This window comes from Spea bombifrons, chromosome 6 (genome assembly GCF_027358695.1).
Source record: "Spea bombifrons isolate aSpeBom1 chromosome 6, aSpeBom1.2.pri, whole genome shotgun sequence".
Taxonomy (NCBI): Eukaryota; Metazoa; Chordata; class Amphibia; order Anura; family Pelobatidae; genus Spea; species Spea bombifrons.
In genome coordinates this window covers 40,757,587-40,785,454 of record NC_071092.1, presented here as the reverse complement: position 1 = coordinate 40,785,454, position 27,868 = coordinate 40,757,587, and the positions used below count along the sequence as shown (strand labels likewise).

Genomic DNA, 27,868 nt, shown 5'->3' with positions numbered 1-27,868 from the left:
TATGCAATGTTGACAGCAACCTTAGAACGTGTTAAGATTTGTCGATTCCCCCAATGCCCTTTGCAAATCTCACTTGTACGTTTTTATCAAGATCTGAATATAAAATAAATGTTAATCATACCAGCCTTAAAATCCGCTTACGGTAACTCAAAATGTTCCTTTATAATATTGAGCTAAGGGATAACCCTTTGTGTGATATCAAAGAGTTAATTCATAAACTCTTTTCCGATCAAGAAAGTTTTGGGCACTTTGGAGTTTTGTTGCCGTGTATAGGAGCTAACGCTCAGAGGACTTTGAACTAAGCTTGGCTGTGAGCTCTAGGCAAATCGGCATTGGCATAGGTGGGTTTCTTGGGGAGTGATTTTCCCCTCCTGGTTTCCTACTCACTCTATTCACTGGATCCTATCTACGTAAAAATAGGAAAACAATAAATGCCAAATGCGGGATGATTTGCAGAACTTACTTGGCTCTGTTGTCCAAAGTTGATACCGGAATCACGAAGATTCTAAAACAGGAGACAATACCGCAATGGCATTAGTGCGGCAATGATTCAGCAAGCAGCCCCTAGCCTGGCATTGGCATCTATAATTTGCCAGTAAGAATTCCTGCCACACTTTGCTGCCATAACTAACTCCCTATTATGCAAATATTGACACTTACAGAGAGATTTGGAGCTGTCGTTAATGACTCCTCAGCAGGGGACTATCAAGTCATGCATTGCATTTGCTATGACACATAAAATGAGCAACAGAAATGTGTATTTTTGCACTTATGTGGCCCGTTGGCGGTTCTTATACGCAGAAGCGAGACTAGGCAGAAGGCAGTCCATAAAATTATGGGGCCCTTGTTGATCTTGGTCTTCTATTTGCCTAAGCAAAGACGTTTGCCTATTATACTCGCTTGGCCACCAGAAACGGCTGGTGGGTTTCACCTATGCATTGGTCACCACAGTTTTCTATTAACCTCTTTGCTAAGGTGTACATTAAAAGTCTCCAGCAGGCACACGTGCCATCAGGGGAAATGGTGGACAAGCAGGAAACAGCAGAATAGAGATCTTTGTCGGTGAAGTCCTCCATGTTCTCCTAAAAGACCATCAGGCAGATCCATATGTTTGTATATATATTATACATACATCTATCATCCCAGTGTAGTTTTGAGAGGCTAGCTGTTCCACCTGGTGTGGCTTGGAGTAGATCATCATGTACCCTTGGAAGAGTGGAACCAGTTGGGGAGATGGTATAGCTATAACCGTGCACCCCACACCCAGAGACTGGCTCCAAGCCCCAATAATGAGTTATAATACCCAGAGCTTCTGAGTCAAACCTGAATAAATTCTCTTACTGTATTAAGCTATAGCCGGCACTGAACGCTCAGCTTCATCCGATGCCTTTGAGTAATCGTCAATAGCTCTCCTTGTATTAAACTATTACTTTAAACATTTCTTGACTGCTCGGCACAGTCATTACAATCCTTTCTAATTTTGCTTATCTTCATCAGCCATGAAATGACATAAGTAACGCAAATTCTTTTACATCCTTTTTAGATGTAGAATATTTAGCACACATTTTCCTTTTTTCCGCTGGAAGGCAGAGCAATTTATTTAAATATCCTAGTGCCAATCTGGAAAATCAGCATTTATTTGGCTGCAAGCAGTAATAGACAATTTCTCTCTACCGCTGTGAACACTGCCTGTATCTTTATTGCTTCTCTCGGAGTAAATGACATTTTTAATAAACATAGTCCCCAAAACAACATATATGACATGGACACATATTGAAATAATCAGAAAATGAGATCATGCCTTTAAATTATTCTATGGTTTTTTTAGTGCATCGACAAATTTTAGCTTTAATTATTTTATTTTGCCCAAACACAAAATAAAAATTAAACAAAAATAACAGTAGTTTCCATGACAAACAGTCTTCAGTAACAAAAAGAAATTCATTTAAAAATGACCTCCGAGGTGGCTTTTGTTACTTTTTTAACAAATTTTTAGCTACTTTTCTGCTTTTAAACTATTGGAAATGTTTGTGTAAGGTTAGTTTTTATTAAATATAGAGAAAATAAAAAAAAAATGAAATTAAATCAACATTTTATAAACACCATAAAAAAAAAAAAAACAGAAAAAACTCCAAATTATACTACTGAAATACTAAATATATAAATTAAACCTAATTGTATAACATATGTAAAAAGTGAAATACTTAACTGCAGTTCTGCCCTATGTCTAACCCAGGGTACCGCCACAGCTGCCCCTCTGGGCTGCCATCTTTACTACTGGACGTCAAGATATGATGTCATATCCCAGCGCTCCACTTTTTAAGCAAGCATGGTGCATGGCAGAAGGAAACTATGGAGCACTGTGTGAACTGCTCTCTGAAAACATTTCTTTTTCGAGAAGCGTACAACCTTCACTCAGCCAGCATCCTAATCAAACCATTTCAATGACCAACAACCATACCTGGGAACTTCTCGGCTCCAGAGTCTTCCCTTGCGGGACGCGGCCAGGACTGGACATTGGCGGCAGCGGAAACACCCCCATTTAAAAGAAAAAAAGAGGCGGGAAGCGGGACCTGGAGGATTTGGGTCTTGACCCGGAGAACCGGAGGAGCAGCGCTCACCCGGCAATCTCTGGGTCAAATCCGGAGAGTTTCCAGGTATGCCAACAACCTCTACAGATCACTCTAATATGTCCAACTCATCCAAGCAGTCCTCTCCTACTGCTTCACTTCCCCTCTTTTTCCAGCTTGTTATTGTATGTGATTAAAAATTATTTTGTAACTGCACTACAGAATCTGGTGGCACTATATAAATAAATGTAATGCAATGACTGTGTGTTAATGAGCATAGTATTAATAGGCAATTGGCTCCCTGTTCTGTGGCAGAGGGGCTCCTGATGTCTCGGACCTGCTGCCCTAAAATATACCACTGAATATATCTGTAGGTCAGAGAGTGAGCTTTTCAATGATCACATTGCTTGCAAAAGCACGTGTAAATATACACTAGAGATACACCTGCAGGGCCAGACTGGGGATAACTTCAACCCGAGTGGCCACCAAATGATGTGTGCGGCCACTGGCTGATGCACACGGCCTCATCTCGCATTATTATACTCCTGCACACTGCAGGACCCCCGTGTTCTAGATAACCGGGCCTGTGTCAGTGAGCTGCGCTTTAAGTAACGAGATCTAATTATCTGCATAGTTGGGAACTCTCTGGGTTTGACCGAGAGACCCTGCTTGTTGGGTCTCAGATTGAGTTTCTTCCCTCTCAGGTAAAGCAGTAATGCCCACTCGCTGCTCACACCCACTGAAGAAAGTGTAACTCCGGCTAGCTGCCCCCTATGCATGGCTAGCCCGACACTTGTCATATAACACACCTTCTTCCATCTTGCTGTAAGGTGCCAGATATGGGAGCCCGCGGAAGCCAGGTGTGCATACCTATAATAAAAGTTTTAAACCCGCTGCCTGGAAACTCTGATCTCATAGCACACGATACATTGTAATCTCTACTCAAAACAGAATAATCTTTACTCAACTAGAACGTTACCAGAAGCTAACCTTTTCAGACGATCTTCTCTGGAGTCAGTATGATACAATATAAATTTGTTATATACATGTGATAAATTAGCTTTGCCAGTAAGTGTTTTTTTTAACATTGTTTTGGGAATATATGTATTCGAAACAACTGTGAAAAGGGTCTTGAGTAGTAACTCGTTTCATTAATGCCGTGCTCTTTAAAAGAAATCCCCCGCAGAGCGAGGGAAGCAGAGAACCCTCCACAAACTCAGCAAAGTGCCGTACTTGCTAATTGCAGAAGTGACAAGAAGGTAACATGGGCAGCGGTATTAACAGGAGACGATAAACATGCTTAAGAGGTGTAAAGGGTCTTCTGATCCATAGCCCCGGTTAGCAGAGGTAATGCTGCAAACACCAAGGCACAGGCAAATCCAATTAACCCTAATTAGATCAGAAATAGTCTACGATGGACCCAATTAGCTTGTGGCAATTCCAAAAGGAGGAAAAAGGGAAAGAAGGAAAGAATCAGCAAATACAATTTCTTTTGCATGGCTGTTATATCTTTTCTAATTAAAGATGCAGTGGTGGAATGGAGATGGGCAAGGATCTTATGAATCGTTTCCTTATTGCTTTTTTCTCATTATCCTTGCGTTGTCCACCAGCCAGATTAAATACATTAGTAGAATAAGTGAACCGGCTTTCGTAAAATTAAAGAAAGCAAATTTGGTAAAGATGATACCTTTATTGACTTTATTGGCTATTGGCTTTATTGGCTAATTGACGTCTCTTCTTCAGTAAGCGAATAAAGGTATCAGTTTTACTAAATTTGCTTTCTCGTACAATGGGAAAAGGGAACCATGTAACACATGAAACAATCTGATCTGGTGTGTGATCATGCTGGATATATGAAATAAAGAAGAGAAGGAGGAGGAAAGTAACTGGCAGATGTGGAACATGATGGGGTAGGAGAATGACGAAGGTGTTTTAGTGGAAGTGGACCATACAGGACCTTTAGGAGAAAGCTATGCATCAGTATATTTACCTGCTTTATACAACAAGGAGTACCTACAGGATGGTGTTTGAGTTACTGCCACTGTGGTGTAGTGAGATATTTAGCTGTGTTAGGTCTGTTAGTGAACCATGGTGAGATAAAAAAGGGTTTAGGAGAAAGATGCAGCGGGATACTGGATGGGGTAAACAAACAAGAGAATGCTTGTATATTGTATTGTAGATGTCCAAAATGTTCTGATGCTTGGGTAGTCTAGATGATCAGCATACCTGGGAACTTCCCAGCATAAACTACCCCTGGGGCAGCTTTGTAATGGGGCAGAACCACCCATAGCCCCAGGCTATGAGCAGGGCCAAAAAGAGTAAAAAAAAAAAAAAAATTAAAAAAAAAATTAAAAAAAAAAAAAAAAAAAGAACCTAACCAGGTGACCCAGGTGGAAGAAAGGCTTCTGAGTCAAGCATAGAGAGTTCCCAGGTACAACCATAAGGACTAATAAAATATAATCTACAAGTAAGAACTAGTTCTGATATGCATTAACATATCGAAAGTTAATGCTTATTATTTGTGAAAATTGAGGCAACACATTAGGGTGATAAATAGAAATAGAGCAAGAGTTTCGCCAAGATGTGTGAATTTTCTTCATTATTGTTTCTTATAAATCCACTTAATTTTCGTCACCCAGTATTTTGTTTGCATCTATAAAAAACGCATATAAATAGTGGCTACCACGGCCGAGGGAAGATGACTCAGATAGATTTGATAATCTTTGTTCACTCCTAGATTTGATGATGCCCTTTCGCAGGACAGAAGTTGAACTTGGCAATAACTCCGGCAGATTTTTCGTACTGCAAAGTATAATAGGCAATGTAGCAATTTACGCCTCTAGTCCTCGCTACCTTTATCTTTTTTCCTGCCCTTTGCTAAACTCTAAACAGCAAAAAATGTTCCTTTACATACCCAGACAAAGAAATGCCTTCAACGTTTCTGACCTTTCTTCTCTCATTTTAAATTTCGTACTAAAGGTTGCCATTTTTATTCTTTCTGACTTTACTCCAAATTTCCCATTTGATAACTTGGTCTCTGCCTGCCTAATAAATGTTGAAAAACTAAATGTTCTTTTTTTTTGTACCGAGGTAGGGAATTCTACGGAGGAAACTTCAAAATTCTAAACTGTCTACAAAACAAAATGAAAAGAAAAAGGAAATTTATGGTCTCCTAGCAGACTGGGTATGGTGAAGCAGCTGAGAGATGTCTTTCCAAGGACCATGGAGAACATGGAAGGGACCTGTTACTCTACAATAGTCCCTTTTTTGCAGGACAACCAGGATTTTTTGGCATTGTCCCAGGTAGCTGCCCCACTTTCCTGCTTTTATGGGTAGTGGGGGCCATGGGCATGTTGGGGAAGTCCTTATGAGCTAAAGAACCCCAAGCAGATATGAATATAGTAGAACATTGCGTAAACCCTACACAACCAATTATGTCCATGGCCCGTCTTCCACCCAATTCAATCAGCTTCTCGGAAGGGGAGGAAAAATATAACAGGATGAAATAATTATTCATATTCTATACCCCAAAAAAAATGAATACAGCTGTTCTCAGTGACATATAGATATGGTGGATTTGCAATCCATTTATTAGGTATTTTAATCTGTAGACATCATTATACTGTGTACTGAACTGTAAAATATAGGTTTTGGGAAATTGACAGGTTCATTTTTCTATTAAATAAGCTTTGAGCGAAAAAAAAAGAACCAGCATTAAATTAGATTAAATAAGCTCTGGGAAAATAAAAGCAAAGCTTTCACAAAAAAAAGTCTATAAATTATATTAACATTTAGTAAATTATTAAGGATAAGAAGTTAAAGCATTTTGGATAAAAAAAAGTCAACCATTATATCCCAAAAAGTGGCCTCGTCTATATGAAGACAAGTTACCGAGACAAAGGAGATGTTCTCTAAATCGCTGCTAACCATAAAAATGGATGAAGTTATTTTGCATCAAGGCCAGCACAACGATTATGCATCTAGAACAATGTCCCAAAGTTATTAGGAGTTTGTATTCCGTTCTTGAGATGTCAAGGAACGTTATAATACATCTATCCTACACCATCAATTACCAGGTTAATCCCGGACCGCACTAACGTAATGTTGCGGTATGTGATTCATCTCATGTCCAGGACCTAAAAATGAAGTTCTATGTAAAAATGAAAAATGAAGCCCGATACGGAATAGACCACAAAGAGCAGACGATGCTTACAAGGTGGACAGGTTTAGTTTTAACCTCAATGTAACCTAATAATACCTAATCGGCTATGCTGGGGATTTATAGTAACAGTTAATTTTTTGTGTTAAAGGGATAGTTTGCTGTCCCTGGTACCTCGCCAAAGAAGAATGCATATTGAAGTACTCTGGACGTAATATGTGTTGCTCCAAAAGGGAAAAAAAACAATTACCGGTGGTAGAAGCTGCAGCCTTCCGGTGGTAGAAGCTGCAGCCTTCCAGCTGCAGTTGCCTTCTATTCCCCTGTTCTGACAATTTCTGCCACTGATTTGCTGAGTCAGGGCTAGAGCTAATCAGAAGTAAGTATAACTCTTGCATGGAGATGCAAAACAGCCGTGAGTAGGGAAAGGTCCAAATGAATGTTGGGGATTCTGCACAAAACGTAGTTGGACCATGCAGCCATGATATGCTTGTGATGGCTGGCCTGTCCCTTTAAGATTGCGTTTTAAAAACTATTGATACTTATTACTTAACTTAAATCTTAAATCTGAGAACATGTAATGGATAGTGAGGTCAGGACTGTCTGTTTAATACACAAGGCTGACATAGGCTATCACGTCTCGGAGAAATCCATTAAGTCTCCATTGTCTCATTAAACGCACGCGGCCAAAAAACCCAACACTCATTAGGAAAGCTATTTTTGTAGCTAATGAGTCCTCTGTCTCCACAATAAGAATGAATGTCAAAGGCCTTAAACAACACTGGGTGATTGCTTCAATAATTACTCAAGAACTTTCCTTCAAAACTTAATAATGTCATACCTTAGATCTCCAATGACATTAAAAACTTTATCATTAAAAAATATACGATGGTTAAGAACCATGCATAATGTGTAAATTATAGATTAAACAGCAGCTATAACCTAATTTTTTCCAATATATTATTTTTGTATGAAGAGACTAACAAAGGAGATTTCCCTCTCACTTACTTTGTTAATGAGTTTCGGGGAAAGTTTCTGATCTTTGACATGGTAAAATCTATCTGGGTCAAAAGGGCAAACGGAAATTGGCTAAAACAACCCAGCTTTATTGTGGCTTATAAAAGCCTGAAATGTATCAGAGAAAAAATATCTTAGAACAATTTAATACATTCTAAAACACCAAACCTAAAGGGAAAAAATCTTACTCAGTGGTCTCCATTCTGGTCAAGACTCTTCGAGGTTTCAGAAAATTCTGTCAGCAAAGGGAGCTCAGTCAAAATACGATGGCTCCACCGGTGTCAATTCAATTAGGAGTATCTTTGAGGATGTTCCGAATTCATTAACCTTCAGAGGACTTAATGACCAGATTTGGAAACTAGTGTTATAGAAGATTGTGAAGTTCCCATTTATATGAAAAAGGCAAGGTTAAGATAGGCATTGTTGCTTTGGGTTCATATGGGAACTTGGGCTACTGAAATGGTAGCTATAGTCAAAGGCTTGGCAAACAGAAGGAGGCCAAGGTCATATAAAATCCATTGAGCCTTTGAGAAATCAACAACATAGCTAATAATCAGACAGAAATTAATATAATATAATATATATTGCATAGGAGCAGCAAAAGCCAATAGGCAGGTGTTTCCAATGACTGATTCCAACACGAGTGCTACAAAGTTACGGCAAGCTGATCTATCTTGGACAAGAGTCATCTTGGACGGGGGCAAAAAGATCTTAGTAGCACAGACAACAGAAATATTACTCGCGTGGGTCGTTATATGTCAAGTACATAGATTCATTGAACTTTTTGTATGCCAACGCCTAATACTTAGCTTACTATGTAACACTTTCTAATTGCTTACCAAGGCTAGACACCATCAGCTCTTTTTCATGATTATAAAATATAGGTTAAATATCACATATAATTACTTTTTCTGAAGGTTCTAAAACGTCACAAACATTTAGCCAAAAAATCAAGATCCAAAGAGAGAGTTGAGGCCAGATCAAAGATCAAAATGGGGGGCCAAAGAAGAAGAGGAGACCAGGTGCATTTTGGTAAAAAAAAATGTTGTTATGAAGAGACAAGTATCTAAAGTACACGTGCACTAGAAGAAATTGTCATCTGTTTTCGAAAAATGTCCATAAAATGGAGCAGAATATACATTGGGTTGATTTGCAAAAATAAAAAAAATAGTAAATATTGTCATATTAATCATCAGTAGGAGCCCTTTTTGGAACAGAAATCTCAGATGTTTCCGAGATTCACTGAAAGTCTTTTGAGAGCAACTTGGCTCTAAGTAAAGCCGTTTCCTCTGCTCTAATAGCTAGAGATTATCATTCCATTATACAATGTTTACCTACAAAATTCTAGTTTAAAGTAAATCACAGCTGTAACATTTTCAGAAACATAACAATCTTTTCAGGAAAAAAATCTCTTATTTGTTTTGATAGCAGAGAGAACGCTATTTCCTCAGATTCAGTTCAGATATAAGCCCATCTACCTATATTTTAGTGTACAATATTCTAGCATTAACACTGCTCTTTGAAGATTTTTTTGCAGCTTTTGATTATAGCTCCCGATGTCATTATAAGTGTGGACCATGGGCTGAAGAAGCAGAATTATGGCCAACGGCAAAATGTGGATTAAAGAGTCCACATCACATTGATTATTTTTGGCTCACATCATTAAATTAAAAATATATTACAAATAATCAAAACTATGCATGAGTTCCATTAAACCCTAGTTGTCACACCTTAGAAGATCTGTCTTGAGTGGGTGAGACAGACAATAGGTGGCAAGCCTACATAGAAATAATTACCGTATTTGCTAGAATATAATAATAATAATATAATATAATAATAGACATATTCAAGGTTGTTCAAGGTCGTCTTATAATCAAAGTCTGACTATAAGACTAAGATCTAGATCCCCCGCAGCGCTGCAGGGGACCTGGATCCTCCTCTCTGGCAGCCGGTGGACGTCTGCATGATGCACACAACCTCCACTGCTGCCCGGCACTTCCGCTGGGGCTTCTATGATGGAGCACCAGAAGATCATGTCATGCTGGGGCTCCGTCATAGAAGCCCCAGCGGAAGTGCCGGGCAGCAGTGGAGGTTGTGTGCATCATGCAGACGTCCACCGGCGGAAGGGCTGGGCAGCAGCAGAGGTTGTCTACGTGCACCGCACACGTCCACCGGCTGCCCCCGCTAGACACCAGGGAGTCAGGAGCACGGGGGTCAAGTCTGGGGATGCATTGGTCGGGGGGGCAGATTGGCATATTAGGGGCCAAGCCTGGGGGCAGATGTGCATAACTGGGGGGCAGGTTGACAAATAAAAGGAAATAAGAACAAGAAATGCATTTTTATCAATCATAGTTTTTATTAAATATGGAAATATAGTTTACATGTGAATTAATATTTACTAGTAAAACTCTTTTCCTATAGGGTAGTCTTATATTCAGGCTTTTTTTCCTAAACTAATATTTGAATTTTGGGGGGTCGTCTTATAATCGAGCCACAAGTTTTTTTTTAAATTTTCAACATGGTTGATTCTTCTTCCCTAGGTATTGAGCCATATATGTATTTGCGTGATAGGGTTTTCCTCCTACCCATGTTATTAAAGGACTGATGCTTGGAATGGCATTACAGTTGTTGCATTGTACTGCTTATTGCATTACCATAGATGTTTATTGCCTCTACATTCTCAATGTCTCCTTTCCATTCCTTGGTGGATTTCAGCCCAAGTCACCTTTGTTCAACGGCAGATAAAAAAACATCTGTCCTGTCTAGTCTGCCCCCTTTTTCCTGATGTAAAGACCCAGACCGTAAACAGTCCTTGATATTGTCCTAGATTCAGTATAGCTATATGCTTGGGTATGGAATGCTTGGAGAATTGTTTTTTTCCTAAGAATAAAACAGACAATCCAGACATGAAGCGTTTTGCTCATGGTGCCTGGAGACATATTAACTGCATCTCACTGAGGTCCAGGAAAGTCTGAACTTTACCTGGGTTCATTCTCAGAATCGGAAATGCTTTGCGTTGCATATTTTCCTTATTCTTTGGAAAATGACCTTGCATTTCAGTTCTGCGCTGCCCATGTGGGCCAGTCTATATATGACTTATATGTATTGGAAGTGAACCTTATGTGTATACCATGAATCATCTTAACTTCCTATCCTCCATTATTTGTGATATCATTCCAGGCCACTAATTTGGTGGTTCTAGCAACCTTTTTTAAGGGTAAACAGAGGACTTTATGGTATAAGCTGAGAAGGTAACATTTTCCCTTTAAGAAAGCACACTACTACTCTGCCGGCTCCTACAAGCTGTCAGAAGCTGTCAAAATCGTAAAGGAAAAAAACAAACAAGAAGAAGTTTGTGTTTTAGTATTTAATAATAACCATCTTGCAGTAAAAAATACAACTTTCTCCAAAATAGAAACAAAGTGGCACAAGTCACAATAAAACAGTAAACAAAGAATTGTTAGAACAGTGCTTATCCGCATGTTCTCCTATTGCACAAAATGAATACTTTTTTTTTTGCACAGTTTTTTTTTTAAATACGTATTGCAAATATGCAAATAAAACTGCATACTGAAATTCAAGAAAAGCTGCCTGCACGTCACAAAATATAATAAAATGTGTTACTTGCCACAAATAAAAAAGGAAAAGAAATCAGAAAATAAAAACAGGAATAAAAATTGTTAAATAAGTGCGTGAGATATTAACCCCTTAAGGACAATGGGAGGTCATTGAAAACAATTTTGAGCCCGCACATGTACGGGCTTTGTCATTAAGGGGTTAATTATGGTTTTGTATGTATACAAAGTAAAATATTAATGGATCAAAAATGTTATATGGGGCAGATGAAGTATCAGAGTCCTCATTAAATATGTCGCAAAGATTATTCCATGGTGTTTCATGTAGATCTATTTTATAACCAACCATACACATGCAGATAACAGGGTTTATTCACTAGGTAGGAGAGTTATGGTTTCACTCTTCATTGTGAAGGGTTAACACTAGCAAGTTTCCCAAAGAAGCAGGAAGGTTTGAGCTGGCCCTGCATAATGAATAATATAATGTTTAAGCAGAGTCTGAAAAACTCTGATTTAACTATGCAGTGTGCAGGGCCAGCCAAGCTCTTCCTGCAGTAGAAGCTTTATAATGTAGTCAAGGTGCTGAAACCCAACTCTCCCGACAATTTTCCCCTTTAATGAATAAACCCCACTACATGAAATTGCACGTTTATTGACTGGAGATGTACAAATAAGAATTTTCAGTTTGTAAAATGTAACGGACAGGGTTCATCTGTCTTGGTTTGCTGAAATATGTCAATACGAGTATACGTGCACAGCAATGGGTAATCTTTTTTAAAAAAAAGAATGTAAAAAAAAAACCATCCACTCATATATTTACAAATGAGAAATGAATTTAAAAATAAGCATTAAAGGAACTACAAGGTAAACGTTAAATCGGAGAGTGGAACTTCAACTTAAAAAGGCTCAGTATTATTGTTTGTTAGCTAAGCATGTCTAGGAAAACAGATTTTATGATGGCACCACACAATTTAAATGGCTTTCGAAGAAGGAAAAGAAGGAAGAAGCAAGCAAAAGAAGTAATGCACGTTAAGTCACCAGGCAAAGCGTTAAATTTGGCAGTATTTATAATAAAATAATTTACAAAAAAAAAAAAAGTAAAAAGCAAAAGTTTCATAAAAGCTGAGGCAGATATTTGGACCGCTGAGTCACATAAAACAGTGTTTTCCAGTTGCTTTTACTAGCACAGACTGCCCGTAAATCCATCGTGCACGGAAAACGCAGCTATACATATCTGTCATCCAAAATGTACGTAACCCTTTATTTTGGTTATCGCTATGCAATAGAGAAAAAAAAAAAAAACGCACACTCCAGAAATATTTTGTGATTATCGGAATGATGGCAAAAAAAAAGAAAGCTCAAAACACTCAGACCTCAGACAAATGCCAAGGTTTATTGCACACTGTATTTTGCCTCTCGTCTCTCTTCATTTTTGCATGATTTATTAATATCCATGATCTTCTCACAGATATATTTGTTGACTTTGGACAGCCTTTGTGCAATTTCATTTTCATCCATTGTCTCTTGTGCTATTCTGTCGTACATACATTCTAAGAGAGAAAAGTAGGAATCGGTTAATAGTTTTGTCCAGTTATTCGAAAAACAAAAAATAAAACCTAATTGGCACAAATACTTAAGAGATGCCTTTTCAATACTAGAGGTATACTTAAAAAAAACGGAAATTGAAAATCTTTTTTGATATAGCTATTCCCTAAAATACTAGATAGCAAACTGGAACATAAAATAGACAGCTTTATTTCCATTAAATAAATACTTGGAAATGCTCCAAGTTTGACCCGGAGTCTCCGGGTGAAGCACAGCTTCCCCAGGCCTTGGGGTCACCTTCCTTTTTTTCTGGGCAGACAAGCAGCTTTTGGCCACGCCCACACCCAGCCCATTTTACCGCCCCTTAAAGAAGCCACTCCCCAGGAGAGGGAGACCTTTTGGTGGCCTACCCTGGGAAGTTCCTAGTTATGACTATATAGGTTACTATTGTTGCTATAACAAACAACAACCAGTTAATGTAATAGAGTTGCATGCTTCCCCCCCCCGCCTAATGTGCTCCTTCTTTAGAGCAGATTTGGGCGACTGAGTAATTATTATTTTAGCATTAAATAACACTACATATACAAATGGGTGGCTTGGTTTCATGAAAGATAGGCAAGAGTCTACTTAGTAATACTATTAATAATACCCCAAAAATAAAAGCACAGTACTTACAGAGTTAACAAGAGAATAATGTTCTACAAAGAATTTCACATCTGTACTGAAGCTATGCATACAAGTGACAGAATGTGAACGCTCTACCTCTGACAACACTTAGTTTGTGAGGTGATAGTGGTGGCTTCGGGACTGCATCCTTCTTTTTCTTGGTGGCCACTCCGGTGACGCTACGGTTTTTCAGGACCTCAGTGCCCCAGATCATAACCGCAAGGTTCTTTGTGTACTTGGAGTCTCCTTGCGTTGCTTGAAGCTGGTGCCATTTCTCCTCGTTTACCCATACGCCACTGCCTAGGTGGACCTGGAAGCAAACTGGGAGAGTCACCTTGATTCTTCGCTCACAGACAGTACAAGCAAAATGTCCACAAACCCTACAAGCTTTATTCATTGCTCTAGCTGTGATTCCATGCTACGTTTTCCAACAAAAATCTAAACATCTGCAGGGCTGATACACAACTTTATGAATTCAGTTATTTTTCATGTATTTGACATCATACCGAACCATTAAAACTACTGTTATAAAGAGAATATATCTAAACAAAAGCCCTATTCTTTAATTGGATGGCTGTTGTATTTCCCACCTGATCCTTTCCATTTGTACCTTTCCATTTTCTAAAATATATTTGTCTAGTACAGGAGCAGGTGTGGGGTAGAAAGATGACGTATTTGCCTCTTCACGCTTCATTTTCTGTGTTTCGGTTTCAGGTTGAGGTTCGCGACATTCTAACTTTTCACTCTCAAACTCGATGGCGGGACCTAGTAGATAAAGAAAAATAGACTCTTGTACAGAGGTGCATGCGCAGAATGCTTAACTAACCATAACTCATTAGGTTCAAAAAGATCAAGAAAGACCAACTCCCAAAACACCAGTATTTCTTGATCTAGGGCAGGCTGTTAAAGTCTGTGATCTAAAGGACCAATATTTTGTTGCATAGCGCCGGCTTGGCTGCAAGGCTAGCCATTGATGTAGTACATCATACGGGGTTTGTGCAGAAACTTCACCTGAATTTGTGTTGACTCTGATCCTTATGAAAGAACTCAAAAACAGATGCTTTATATAGTTGGTTGCGTCTTACAGAATTCCCTTCATAATCACAAACATTTCTACCCAGATCACAGACAGCTTTTTCTTTCCTGACAAATTAAACATAACAGAGAAAGATGATACACAACATGCAGAGGCTCTACTAAAACCTCAAAAAACGGTATAAGGGAGGACAGTTATGTTAGGGGCTGATGAGACAAACCAACTTATCCTTAGTGTCCAGGTCTAAGGTTAAGGGGGTTGACCAAAGCATGCTGCACGTGCCTCTGCTAGACAAAGTTAACTGAATTTGTGACATTCGGGACAATCCTGCCTACCCATGGCGTAATCTGAGCTGTTTCCATATAAGTTATACCCCTGACCGTGCTGGCCGCTCTACCACCTTCTCTATACTTTGTGCTTCTCTTGTAGCCCACTCCCTGGAGACTGTAATCGCGTGTATCTGCCTGCCCGCTGATTTATCTTACCGTATGCCTCCTAATCTTTATAAAGTGCCTTGGATAAACCACAAGACATAAGATAAATACATTCCCCCTGTGAGGATCAGATGATAATAATTCATCTCATTATCAAATACATCCATTTTTATTCTATATTTTCAAATACACCTTCAAATTGTTTTATTCCTGCTGTTGATAGGAAAAACAGGGGCTAAAGATACAGGATTCAGCGTGAGAGAACCTTCTGTATGTCGGAGGCTGGCCGAGCTGAGATGCTAACGGTGAGCAGACTAACCACAACTGACCTTCTTAAAGGGACACTCCAGTACCGATGCACAGAAGGATTCTATGGCATCATCAGACTGCCTCGTTAACTATAATATATATATCTTATAGATGGCGACTATAATAAAACTGTGTGTATGGATTGTGAAAGTATGGAATAAGACAAGTAACGTTATAGTGTTGATGATGCCTCGACATTGAAGGAAGGGTGACCGTCATTCCCTGATGTCTAGTTGGAAGGTTTAGATCTTTGTCCGGAAAAGACAGTCACACAAAGTCTTTGAGTGGTTGGGCAGGAAGGGTTAGGTAGGCCATCTTGTAATATATACTATAATGTTCAGGCTTTGAAAAGATTCCAGTGCCTGCGCATGCCCATCCAGGGTCATATACATACGCAGTCACCTGGAGGTCCTGTTAGACTAAACAATTACCGTCTGAGTAGAACACAACATATATATATCTAGCCAAGACAAGCTACTTAAATACATCGTTGGAAATGGGATTACAGGGATAAAGGGGGGATCATGAGTATAAAGTGTTTTTATTATTCATGAGTTATTCTTCATTAGTTCTGAGAAAAATGGTTTACTTCACAGCAAAGAGCTGAGTGAATCTGATGCCATACTGCGGTATAACTCAACACAGATAAAAAGCACATAAATACTGGGTGACAGTATCAACCTGCTCATCTCCCTAAAAAAAGCCATTTTTGTGATTGATGATTACATTCAATATTCAAGGCAAATACTAGAGATGAGAAAATTAATATCGTCTCCTGTAAATGCCAGTCTGTTTACTGCAAAGCCCACTAATACCTGCCATGGGCATGGATGGCTTTTAAACGCACGGTTTTTATGCAGATTATTGGACACCTAGGCCCATGGGATCTATTCACATGTTAGCTCAGATCATGGCTAGCTGGATTTAAAACTAGTTTCTCCTCGAGCTGTATGACTGCCCCAAGCTGTATTTATATCCCTTTGAATATATTCGAATATGTCTAACCTTCACTTCTGTTGGTTTCCAGATTTTCCTGTCCTATCACCACCTGAGAGGAGCCATGAACTCCATTGGGTCTGTAACTCCAGGGAGAGACTACAAAACAGAAAAACAAACACGGCAATGAATGAAACACCGAATCACGACATTGAGCGTCATTCCCAGCCTTCCAATTACGGTGCCCACACCAGCCATTTCTTTTCCAGGACACGTATTACTTTTACATTTTTCTGATCAGTGCTGCCCCCTGTAGTATGTGAGAGGTATGAACTCAAGGAAGAGAATAAATTATACAGCGCACCAAGTGCTGGGCAGCATTGTTTACATGTTCTGGTCAGAAACGGGTCCTGGGAAAAACTTCTGATGAGGTCACATAAATTACACAAGCAGGCTATGAAACACACAGGATGGATGAGAATCATCCAACCGCAGCCAGAGATCCAGCACCCTAGGAAAGCAAGTCGCTGGAGTTGGAAATTAGAAACACACTAGGACTATCATTATAATTGTATTTATATAGCGCCAAAAATTTACGCAGCGTTTCTTACAATACATATATTCAAGGAGAATGATCAGACTAGAATAGAAAGACTAAGACAAACCGACGCAAGCTTACAACTAGTACCAAGCTTTCCAGTCTCCAAACAAGTATTATATAACCAAAAATCTCAACTTCTGCCCTCAGCGAGCTTGGGAGGTGGTTCTACAATTCAACTCATGCGCGCTATGTATTCTTCAGACACCAGAGAAAGAAATCAGAACCGCGGTCCTGAATCCGGCTGTTCTGCTGAGCTCTACCTCTGTCCCGAAAAGCGGTGGTCGGGAAAGAGTGACAAGATTGGGGCGGTTGGGAGGCATAGAAGAATCATAGTAAGGTTTACTGAGGAATATGCTTAAAGTGGAGGTTTTTACCAATAATAATCATCCATAATAGTATCTGTGATTCTGGTGGTGGGAGGTAAAATGTTTTTAAGAGGCAGGACCGTGACTCCTGTCTAGAACATTGCCAACCTATTTAGAAGGCCCTCCGGTATAGCATTCTGTAAGCTTTTCCCAATGCTTTGCTGAGGCCATGAATCTGCGCTAATTGCACTAATTTATCTTTGACATTTACTTAAATAAACTAGCCAAGGATATAGGTTTAGCGTTTTCTCCTTGCATTTAAGTGCATGCATTTATTTTCCGTAATTCCATTTGGTTGGCTGTATGCCTTGATGGAGGATTCCATACATGTGTAGTTTTTTTTTAATATATATATATACACACACATACACACATGTATATACACTATTGTTGAAAAGTTTGGGGTCACTTAGAAACGTCCTTGTTTTTAAAAGAAAAGCAAATTGTGTCGTTTAAAATGACATGAAATAGATCAGAAATCCATGTTGTAAAGGGCTATCGTAGATGGAAATGGCTGATTGTAATGGAATATCTTCATAGGCGTACAGAGGTCCTTTATCACTCCCATCACTCCTGTGTTCCGATGGCACGTATTCTCTAAATTCACGTTTAAAAGGCAAATTGATCATTTGAAAACACTTTTGCAATTATGTTACAGCTAGAAATGTCCTTGCTTTCCATGAAAGCAGCTAAGGGACCCCAAAATTTTGAACAGTAGCGTGTATACATATAAGCCTTCTTCTGTTGCAAAAAGGGGTGATCTTAAAGCCTTAAGCCCCCAAAATATATATTCCATATACATATGTGTGTGTGTGTGTGTGTGTATATATATATATATATATATATATATATATATATATATATATATATATATATATATACATATATATACCATAAAAGGTTGCATCTGGTTAAAATGTGAAAATAGGTTGTTTTTCTGTATGTATAATGAAACATCAACTTTCTAAGAAGCAACTTATCTCCTCCCAAGTTTAAGAAAAAAAAAACAAGTGATCAACACAGGTTGGGTTGGATTAAAGTAAATCAAAGATTACATGTTTTGCAGGCAGGGGAATGTTTTAATGAACCAGTGTAGATGGGAAGGGTGAGTTAAAGACCCACCACTCGTTTTCTTTAGAAGTAAACTTGTAAGACACATCAAAGCCTTGGATGTGAGCAGAGCCCTCCAGCAGCTCCGGCTGCACCTGATTACCGGTTAAAGTTGATAAAGCCTAAGTTGGAAGTATCAGGAACCCGAGTGAATGTAATTATAATTAGAGAAACAAAGCTTCAGCCTCAGTCTGTTACCAAATGAGGACTCGGAGAAACAGGTCTGAGATTTCTTACTCACAGATCAAAACGGGGAAAAAAAAAAAAAAAGATTCTGTGAAATATATCGAGTCGAAAGATATCATGCTGTTCAACTCAACTAACTAGCAAACAAGTGTTCCTCCATCTCCAAGCGATACTTAACTGGGGAGAGACAAAAACAAAATTGTAAGAATATCCAATAAATGCCAATACTCAATGTATTGAATTAAATGTTTAATTATTTGGAGTTTATTTTCTCTATAGTTGAACTTTCACTTAAACCCACTGATGTTTTTTATGGACTGTCTACTGTGTCCACTTCCTAATCCTAACATAAATCCTTCCATGGTAACCAAGTGTTGTGTGAAAGCCTGTTCTTCAATCAGATTTGGATGAAATCTTTCTGGCAAATTAGTCTGTAAATCAATGAACAATGCGTGATTAAAGTTGCTAGGGACTCGTGTTAGAACGTGGGGAGGCTTTATGGAATTCACCTGCAATGTCATAATTTACTTATTTCTTCACACTTCCTTTACTTTTTTCGTCAATGAATCAAAAAATAAAGGCACGATACTGCCCAATGCACTTCAATACTATCATGCTGTCTGAGATGATCCCTGGGCTACCTATGATCCCGCGTGAGACCATATGTTTAAAGAAAACCCATACTTTAACAGAGAAAATGTTTTCAAGAGACTCGGATGAAAGAAAAATAAAGTTTGAGAGCTGTAAAGGCGCATTTATAGATCCGCGGTTCTTGCAAGAAATATTATGCATCCTACTGCATGCCAACTAATTCCTACAATCTGCTAAAGTGGGTTATTAATGGTGTTGTTGGCCCACTCGTCATTTTTAATGGTATTTAGTCCAAAAAATGAATATGTTTGGGAGAAAGGACAAATACCCACATTAATTGAAATGCAAAAAAGGAGGAAGAAGGAGAACATAAGTTATTGGTATAATGTGTGCAGATGTGTAATTATATGAGCATGGAAACTGACCTAAGGACACAAACAGGTACACAAATGACACACAAAACCAAAATTCAAATTGGTGTGAGAAAGAAAAAATGGAATGAAGGGTTAGCTAAAATTGTCCATAGGGATGAGTTCTATTTTCAAGTTGTGTTTTACCTCTCGGGCTTCACTATAAATTAAGAAGGTCCAACCCTTAGTGACCTTCTGTTGTAGGACAAGTGTGGCTGACCCTGCATAATGTAATGTTTAATCAATGAGATTGTGTCAATGAATACAGGGTCAGCTCAGCTCTTCATGTTGGAGAAACATGCCAGTATTGGCCCTTCATAACAAAAACTGAGAAAGTTAAACCCACGGCTCCTATGCAAACTACCCCTTTAATGAATAACCTCAAAATTGTTTGTTACAATGTTTAGCTTTCAAACAAAGAAAAACCCAGTCCTGCAGAATCGAGTGTCTGATTTAAAAAACATATAATTTTATAGAAGGTTTTGTTCCCAAATACATTAAAAATCATACATTGGAAACTTACCACTTCCAAGCCTTAGCAGCAGCACATCCTGAAGCCTCCTGTTGAGAACTCGGAGCTCTTTTACTTCTGTGACTAATGTCCCATAATCTTTTAGCTTTTTTGCCTGCTGAACCAGCTGCCTCCGAGTCCTTTCTAGCTCATGCTGAATATGTCTCATCTCCTCTTGCTGCTGCTGGTAACTCCTCAGTAACTCCTCATACAGTACTCTGGGAACTAATGCCTCATCCAGTCTGTCCATGTGACCTATGGCTTGGCACTCCAAAAAGGCTTCATCACAGTTGGAGGTGTGAGAGGGAACCCCACCATTCTGTTTCTCAAGCCGTGCCACAACAGCTTCTATGCTTTTGTGGGTTCCTTCCATGTGCTTTCTTCCATCTGGTCTCTAAATGCAACAATAAACATAGATTGTCTAAATATCAGACTTGTGCAAATGGACCAAAATACGATTCAGACAAATTTTTTGTTTTGTTTTTGGTCCATTCGTTTTTAGACGCTAAATTTAGCTTCTTGCTCTTACAAATTGGACTAAAATCGGAGGTTTTTTTTTTACATTTGGAACCTAAATTTGTTGTCACTCGCCCATATTCATTCTCTAACGCAAGAGAAGAAGCAGAGCTGCATGGTAAGGAGACAGGGACACAGAAGTAGTCTGCTATGAAGTTAGGAAAATTATTATGAAAGATGCCCAAGAACAGACAGCAGCTTAAGAGCTGGTCCTATGGTGCACCCCCTCTTGAGAACAGAATTTTATCTTTCTTATACCACTGCAGAAATCTGATCTAACCAAAAGGCAGTCCAAAAACAAAATGCAAAGAAAGTTCTCTCCATGCATCAGACACACCACCAGCTGTATACACCAACCTTCCATGGTCTTATCAAAAAGGCACCATTAGCATTCCTCTGTGCACACGAGAGCAAGGAGGTCCACCTCTGGACTTACCTTTACACTTGGGGTGAACCCCAAGAGATCACAAAATGGTTAAATGCCAAACAACAAGAGTATGAGATACACACCAAGAACAGACAGCCACTGCATAGCCTGTCCTATAGTGTGTCCCCACAGCATCCCAAATTTTAAATCTCGTGTGATTACAAAGGAAAACACTTCATATCACTTTAATCCTGCCCAAAAGGGCGGTCCAGAACCAAATTGTGAGGCAAATTTCCTCTGCATGAGAGCACCAATAACCCCAGCCACACGTTTCTGCTTTTGCTGGCCACATCAGTGAGGTACAGTTGGTATCCCTCAAGGCACAAGAGAGCTAGGAGGTGCACATCTGGACTCACCTTTACACTTGGGCTGAACCCCAAGAGATCCCCAAAGGATGGAATGCCAAAAAAAAAGAGTTTGAGATTCTCACCCCAAGTGTAAAGGTAAGTCCAGATGTGGACCTTCTTGCTCTCTTGTGCCTAGAGGGATACTAGCTGCAGTGTACTGATGCTGTTAATGAAAGTTGAAAAGTATGTATGTTGTATCTTGGCCTTTCATCTAAGATCAAGTGTAGTACCCTATGGGAAAGGGGGAAACACTTGATCCTTGGGGCTGGGAAAGCATAGAGCCTGGGGTGTTAAATTGCCCTGGCAGTAATGCTGGAGTCACTGTGTGCAGTATTGTATGCTGCTGCACACGGTGAGCGTATGCTTTCCACCGGTAGCCTTCCTGTACTTTCCTCTCCTTGTACCTTCTGGTCTTGGAGTTAAGAATTCTATTTTTTGAATCTGGTTAGGCCAGAAACGGCCTGCCCTTATTTATTTTAATTTATACATTTTAATTTATACGTTTTTACACGCGTGCCTGTTAATTTGTTTTTGGATGTCATGGTTTATTTGACTCACAATGAGACCACGTTAACATTTTTTGGATCACTGCTATTTTTTTTGAGGCAGTAAAGTCTAAAGGGGGTTACTCCCTTGTGGGGGTGCCCTGAAGGCTGAAGGGGTCTCGAAGATCCGCCCCCCCATGGGGGGGATTTGTCTGGGCTTCTGATGCCTCACAGCAGAGAGTGAATGGGAGTGAGAAAGAGCATGTGTGAGCGAAAAAACAACAACAAAAGTCTTTGGTTTTTTTGTTTCGTTTGGGGTCCCTCCGCATTTTCTGAGATTTTTAAGAATTGACAATCTGAATAAAAAGCTACAATATCTTTGAAAATGGCCATATGCTTTACTGACTCTTTGTGAATACTTCTCTATAATGAAATATGTTAGAACCACGACTTTATTAGTTTCTAACACACGTGCGTTAGGAAAAAATTTGCAGTTAGGTTTGGCGGCCAACAACTGACTCTAAACCATTGTTGACCTTTGGATCTAAGCGTTTGGAACTCTACCGAGACAAGCAGTCATCTACTTGAGAGCATCTCAAATGCTCAAAATCCCAGGTTTCAGATACAGCAAACTCGGCAATAGCCTGGAGTCACAGTGATTCCATGGTCATCGCTATATGTTCTACAGGCTCTGCAGGCAAATCTGTTCCTTGGGTGTGGGAGAACCTTTTGATGCTGCACCTGATCTGATGATACAACTAACAAAAGATGCCCAGAAACATACTGCATAAGATCCTATTCTATCGAATCTAAACTCTGGCCTAGAGCAGTCACAACATCTTTCAATCCCATTGCCATGTTTCCCTTTAACAAAAGTATGTACTAGAGAAATTGAGGGCTTTATGCGGAGCATAAACATAGCACAAATCGCTAAATGTGTAAAAAAAAAAAAAATCCAGCGACGGAGCTTTAATGTACCTTACTGTGTCTGTGCTCAGAATCATCCTCATCTTCATACTCTTTAAACTCCCATGAATCATCTGAAGAGTTCAGACACAGCTTGGGGATTTTGATTTTTTTCTGCATTACTCTATTTTCCAGATCACTTTTGTTTTCTATAAAGGAAAAAAATAGAAAAAAAACATTAAACAGATTAGACTTGGCTTCGATTGAAGATCAAAAAGATGCAGCTTAACGAAGGTGTTTTCTGAAGCTATTTTATGTCTTTAAAGCAAAAAAAATAGAACAAATGTGTATCTAACTGCAGATGATAATAAATAAAACACCAACCTTTTAAATTTAAATAGCGTTAAAGGAACATGCCAATGCCTCATACAGTCCCGCCAATGAAAAATGCATGTTAAAGTACTTTGTAAATGCTTTAATATGCATTCTTTAATGTCCGAAATTAAAAAAGCCACTTACAGTAAAAGCTCCAGGGCATCGCTGTCTGCGTTTCGAGACAGATTTGGCTGCTTGAACAAGCGATCACTGGCAGGAAAACCCATTGAAATCAATAGAAGTGCTTTCTGCACAAGCACACTGGGTTCTACATTGACACCTTGGCACTGGCAAGCAGAATATATGTTCAATTGGACACATTTCCTTCAAGTCAAGGAGCTAAAGATACATAGAGGAGCTTCTGATGAGTAACTCAGAAGGAAAAATAATGTTAATTTAAAGGGAACATTCAGCCAGAGCCGGAATTAAGGCATGTGGAGCCAGGAGAAGCTTTGGAGGCCCCGCACCCACGTCTCATCTGCTTAAGGAAGTGGAAGAAGGTGCAGGGAGATTGCTGCTGGGTGGCTCACCTTGATGTGCCTGGGTACAGCTGTTCCTCTTGGCCCATTGAAGTTACGCCCTGCACTCTACTACATTGCGAAATACATGAAAGGATTCTTAAGAATCATCCCCAGAAGATGTGTTCGTCCAAACGTGTCTCCTGCTTACCAGTGCATGCGCGTACTATACTTACTGCCAGGCTGCTCCAGTACTGGCTCACGCAAGATTACCAAGGGTGTAGCACAACTGCCCTCCATAATCACGCATGTGTAGCAGGGGCAAGAGATTTCAATGGGAGCGCTTTTCTACCAGCTATTGGCTGCTTAAAACAGGCAAATCTCATAACAGATGCTGATGGGCAACAAGGCACTTTTAAGGCTATCTACACCCACCTGGGACAACATAGATTGCACAGTTAAAGCTCTGTGTACACGCCTGCGCACTGATATTTAATATAGTTATGGTGAGCAAAAAGAAACTGGGGGAAAAAAGCCTTATATCATACACCCAGCAAGAAAAAAACATGGGAATCTCTAAAAGGAATCTTGCACTGAATGAAAGTTTTCTATGGAAACAAGGTAGCCCAGAGAGTGGCAGGTAAGGAATGAAAAGGTGACATTCTCTGTGTAGTATTTATGCCTCTTTCATGAATTTTAACTGATTTTAACTTTGCAAGTTTCCTGTGAACTCCGAGAGGTTTATACCTTACTGTGCATTTAGTTAGATGAGTGAATTCTAGTGAAAAGGCAAAAGTTTGTTGATATGAAGAAAGCTGTGATGGGACACTTTGCGTGTGTGGTGACTGCTTAATCGTGTTTGTTGCAGATTTTGGCTACAGTCTGCCTTTAAAGCAATGTACTATATATATATATTTATATAGATATACACACACAGCTTTACCTGGACTGGAATTCATATTGTCCCAAGATGGTGCCGACATGTTAACCTGTATCAGGCATATGGCAACTAGCTATCTCCTAACTAACAGGTAAGTACAACCCACTGTAACATTAACCTTGACATTCATTGACCTCTGCCCCCATGGATCCTTTTCATTCATAACACCAGCCGAACCACCAGCTCCTTTAATTCATCATCCTGACACCAGGATCCCACCCAAACCCATCACCTACACATCCACTATCCACCCCTCTCCACTAGTCATCTACTTGACACCTGTTACCCCTCCTCTACATCCATCATCCAGACATATACCTGCCCCCTTTATCCCTATAATTTATAGTCATGACACCCGAATACCCCACCTACCCATCTCTTTATCCTTCACTATGACACTAGATTACACCCTAACCCTTTATCCACAGCCCTGACATCCGCATTACACCCCTCCTTTAATCATCTCCAGGGCACACTGCCCACCCTCTTCCCTTATATTAATGATCTATCCCTTCTGTCACCTTATTCCTTCCCCCCATATATGTTTTTGTCCCTCTTTCCCTTTATTTATTGCTCTGACATGACATGACCCTCACCTCATAATTCTTGGTCATCTCCATGGAAACTGCTCTCTCTATCGTTTACCCCCTGTCACCTTTTGACCAAACCCCTCCCCACATTCTGACATCTCCCTTCGCACCCTCCCTCCAGTCTGGAATTTGACAGCCCTCTCTCCCCTGGTCCATCTTGCCCCCGATTCCCACCCATGCTTCTCACCTGCGAGTGCCAGGATCTGTGCCCGCTGCGGGGCCCCGCTCTTGCCGGCCTCCTCCTCTGTACTTCGGTACACTGCGTACACCTTCCGGTTATCGAAATCCTCTGCACAGCTTGGTTGAAAGTCTCGGACCCGGGCCGCAGGCAGAGCGTAACACACGTTATCTTCTAGGAAGCGGACAAAGGCGAACATGATCCGCCTGCCCCGTCCCGGGCCCGGGATCCGCAGCTCGGCGATCTGCAGGACGCGGCTGCCCTGGCAACGGAGAACCAAGCGATTGCCAGACAGCACCAAACGATACCCGAACAATGGATCAATAGCTGAACTTGATAACTCAAACATTTTGTGAGCAAGGCAGCTGGTTTATTATACACATAAAATGCATATATCCGGTTATTTAATATGTATAGGTGTTTATATAAAAACATTATAGTATACAGTTCATAGATAGGTTGATGCAAGTTGTTAAATGAGTAGAAACCAAAAAAATTGTAGTGCTGTACAGTGCAAATGCTTTAGAGATTTGGGATTTTTACACACCCTGATCTAGCTTTTGGAGGACAGAATGGGACAGAATGTCAGAAAGGCTGCAATGTCTTATTACGCTTTACCCACGTTAAGTAGAACCATCGCCTTTTCCACTTGATTGAGTTTATTCCATAGAAAGTATATCCAGCAAAGAACTCAAACATTAATAGTGAAGATGAAACGTAACTGTCAATTTATAATATAAGAGAAAAGATAACCTAGAGCATCAAATGGAATGTAAACATTTAAGTCTACGCAGACATGAAGAACGCTACATAGAAGCCACCATCTCCAAAGCAGCAAGACATGTATAAAGGTGGAAAAACCTAGCAGGGGTGCAGGAACGACTGCCGGACATGGAAGTATGTGGAGAAAGTATGGATCAGAGAAAAGGGGATCCCAAATACACACACATATATATATATGTATATATATATATATATATATATATATATATATATATATATATATATATATATATATATATATATATGCACAATCCCCCCACATGATTTTACCAGGGGCTAGCCACAAACGAGACCGCTCAGCTATCTTATGCATTAAAAGTGCATATGATTTCTTGATTGTTCCTTTAATTGAGGTTTTATTTTTAATAAATCAATAAATTATTTTACTCTTTTTTTTTTAAATAAATACTGCTCTTCAACTAATAACTACATACAGCCTTCCGCACGCAAATACTGCCCTATGACCAATACCCCATACACCACTGGCAAACAGTACAGAAACATTAATACTTGAGCCATTTTTAAATTAAGCCAGGTGAACGTTGAACGATCACATTTTGAGAAGCGCCACCAAATATGCGTAAATGTGACAGGGTTTGAATATTTTCCTATTTTTGTTCTCGCTTAATTATATAGGGGTTGTCTCAAGCTCATTATCTGGTACGCTTTACGGTCATGGTTTGATTTCTGTTATGGTATTTTTGAAAAGTTCAAGAAGTTAATTAAAGTACAACTTTATGTTGAAATGTGTAAAGTCTTTTTTTTCTTTATTTTCCACTTTAAAGAACTACTTTCTCTGTTAACTTTAATTCTGTCATAAAAAGACATTCAAGCCAGAGGTGAGAATCATCGATACTCTTTATGTCATTTAGGGTTGCCAAATTAAAAAAGATAAAAAATGTATTAAATAAATAAACTTAACACACCGTATTAGAAACATTACTTCAGCGCCCTTCATTGTAGCCATGATGTCACATAATGGCCATATGTCAATATGCCACCTGGCAACTTGGCTCATGTTTACATTATGTTGTTACATGCTATATTAACAACACGCATGGGTGTTTAGCATGCTGTAGGAAGGAGGTTAATTACACAGTACACACAGATATATAAAAGTTGCACTTCAGCACTGAAGAGGTTAACTACATACATAGAGGCTTTGGGCTTCACCAACAGAGGTTACCAATATACCGGGATAGACTGAAAAGGCAGAGGTTGATGTTCAGGTAGCTGTGCCGCAAGGTCAGTTACAATGTATTGGCTACAGCTCTGGATTATTGTTCACAAAGTGTCCCTGACGCTTTAATGCCAGTGGATAGCGTGCGGCTCGGCATGTTTAGTCACTGGGCACCTGAGGTGAGTATGGGTGCAGATGGCCGGCAGTACATAGGACATTTCCATGGTGTGCCAGGCGGCCAGTCTGCAGGGACTGGAGGCTTTCTGCTTAGGGTGAGTACCGTTATACTATGTTGGTCAGTAAGGAGCCAACCGGCAACCACCTTGAGTAACTCTAGTGTCATGGAGCATGCTTTCACCTGTGAGTAGCACTGACCATGCGCAGTGCTCAAACATGGACGTTTTTTTACCTTGACATATGCACTTCCCCTACATATACATATATTCTTTCTCCTGTTCTCTTCCCCTCTCCCAGGCACCATGAAGCAAAGGCTCACCCCTGGCACTTCAACACAATAAGCTGGCACAAACACCCACACACATACATGCTAACACCAAACACACACTCTTGCTAACACCATACACTAACTTACACTCGCACTCTAACACACGCTCACACATGCTCGCCTGGAGCCTTCTCCCCCAAACGGCCTCGATTTTCCCGCA

The 27,868-nt window shown here is 39.7% G+C and overlaps 2 protein-coding genes across 4 annotated transcripts in view; both read right to left on the bottom strand.

Moving 5' to 3' along the window:
• AGBL4 (AGBL carboxypeptidase 4) overlaps positions 1-27,868 on the bottom strand; it is a 494,372-nt gene that overhangs the window by 138,685 nt on the left and 327,819 nt on the right. The gene's annotated exons all lie outside the window — the stretch shown is intronic.
• Positions 12,360-25,519, bottom strand: BEND5 (BEN domain containing 5). 3 transcript variants are annotated; one of them, XM_053470229.1, is made up of 7 exons: positions 25,250-25,516; positions 22,772-22,908; positions 20,031-20,412; positions 16,314-16,403; positions 14,140-14,294; positions 13,626-13,839; positions 12,360-12,868 (listed from the first exon to the last, which is right to left on the bottom strand). In XM_053470229.1, the coding sequence occupies exons 1-7, from the start codon at positions 25,437-25,439 to the stop codon at positions 12,711-12,713; spliced, it is 1,326 nt and encodes a 441-aa protein (XP_053326204.1). In that variant the 5' UTR covers positions 25,440-25,516; the 3' UTR covers positions 12,360-12,710. The 3 variants fall into 3 exon arrangements, 2 of the variants coding, with proteins under 2 accessions (XP_053326204.1, XP_053326205.1); XR_008354962.1 differs by having other exon boundaries at positions 12,748-12,868; positions 13,539-13,839; XM_053470230.1 differs by lacking the exon at positions 16,314-16,403 and having other exon boundaries at positions 25,250-25,519.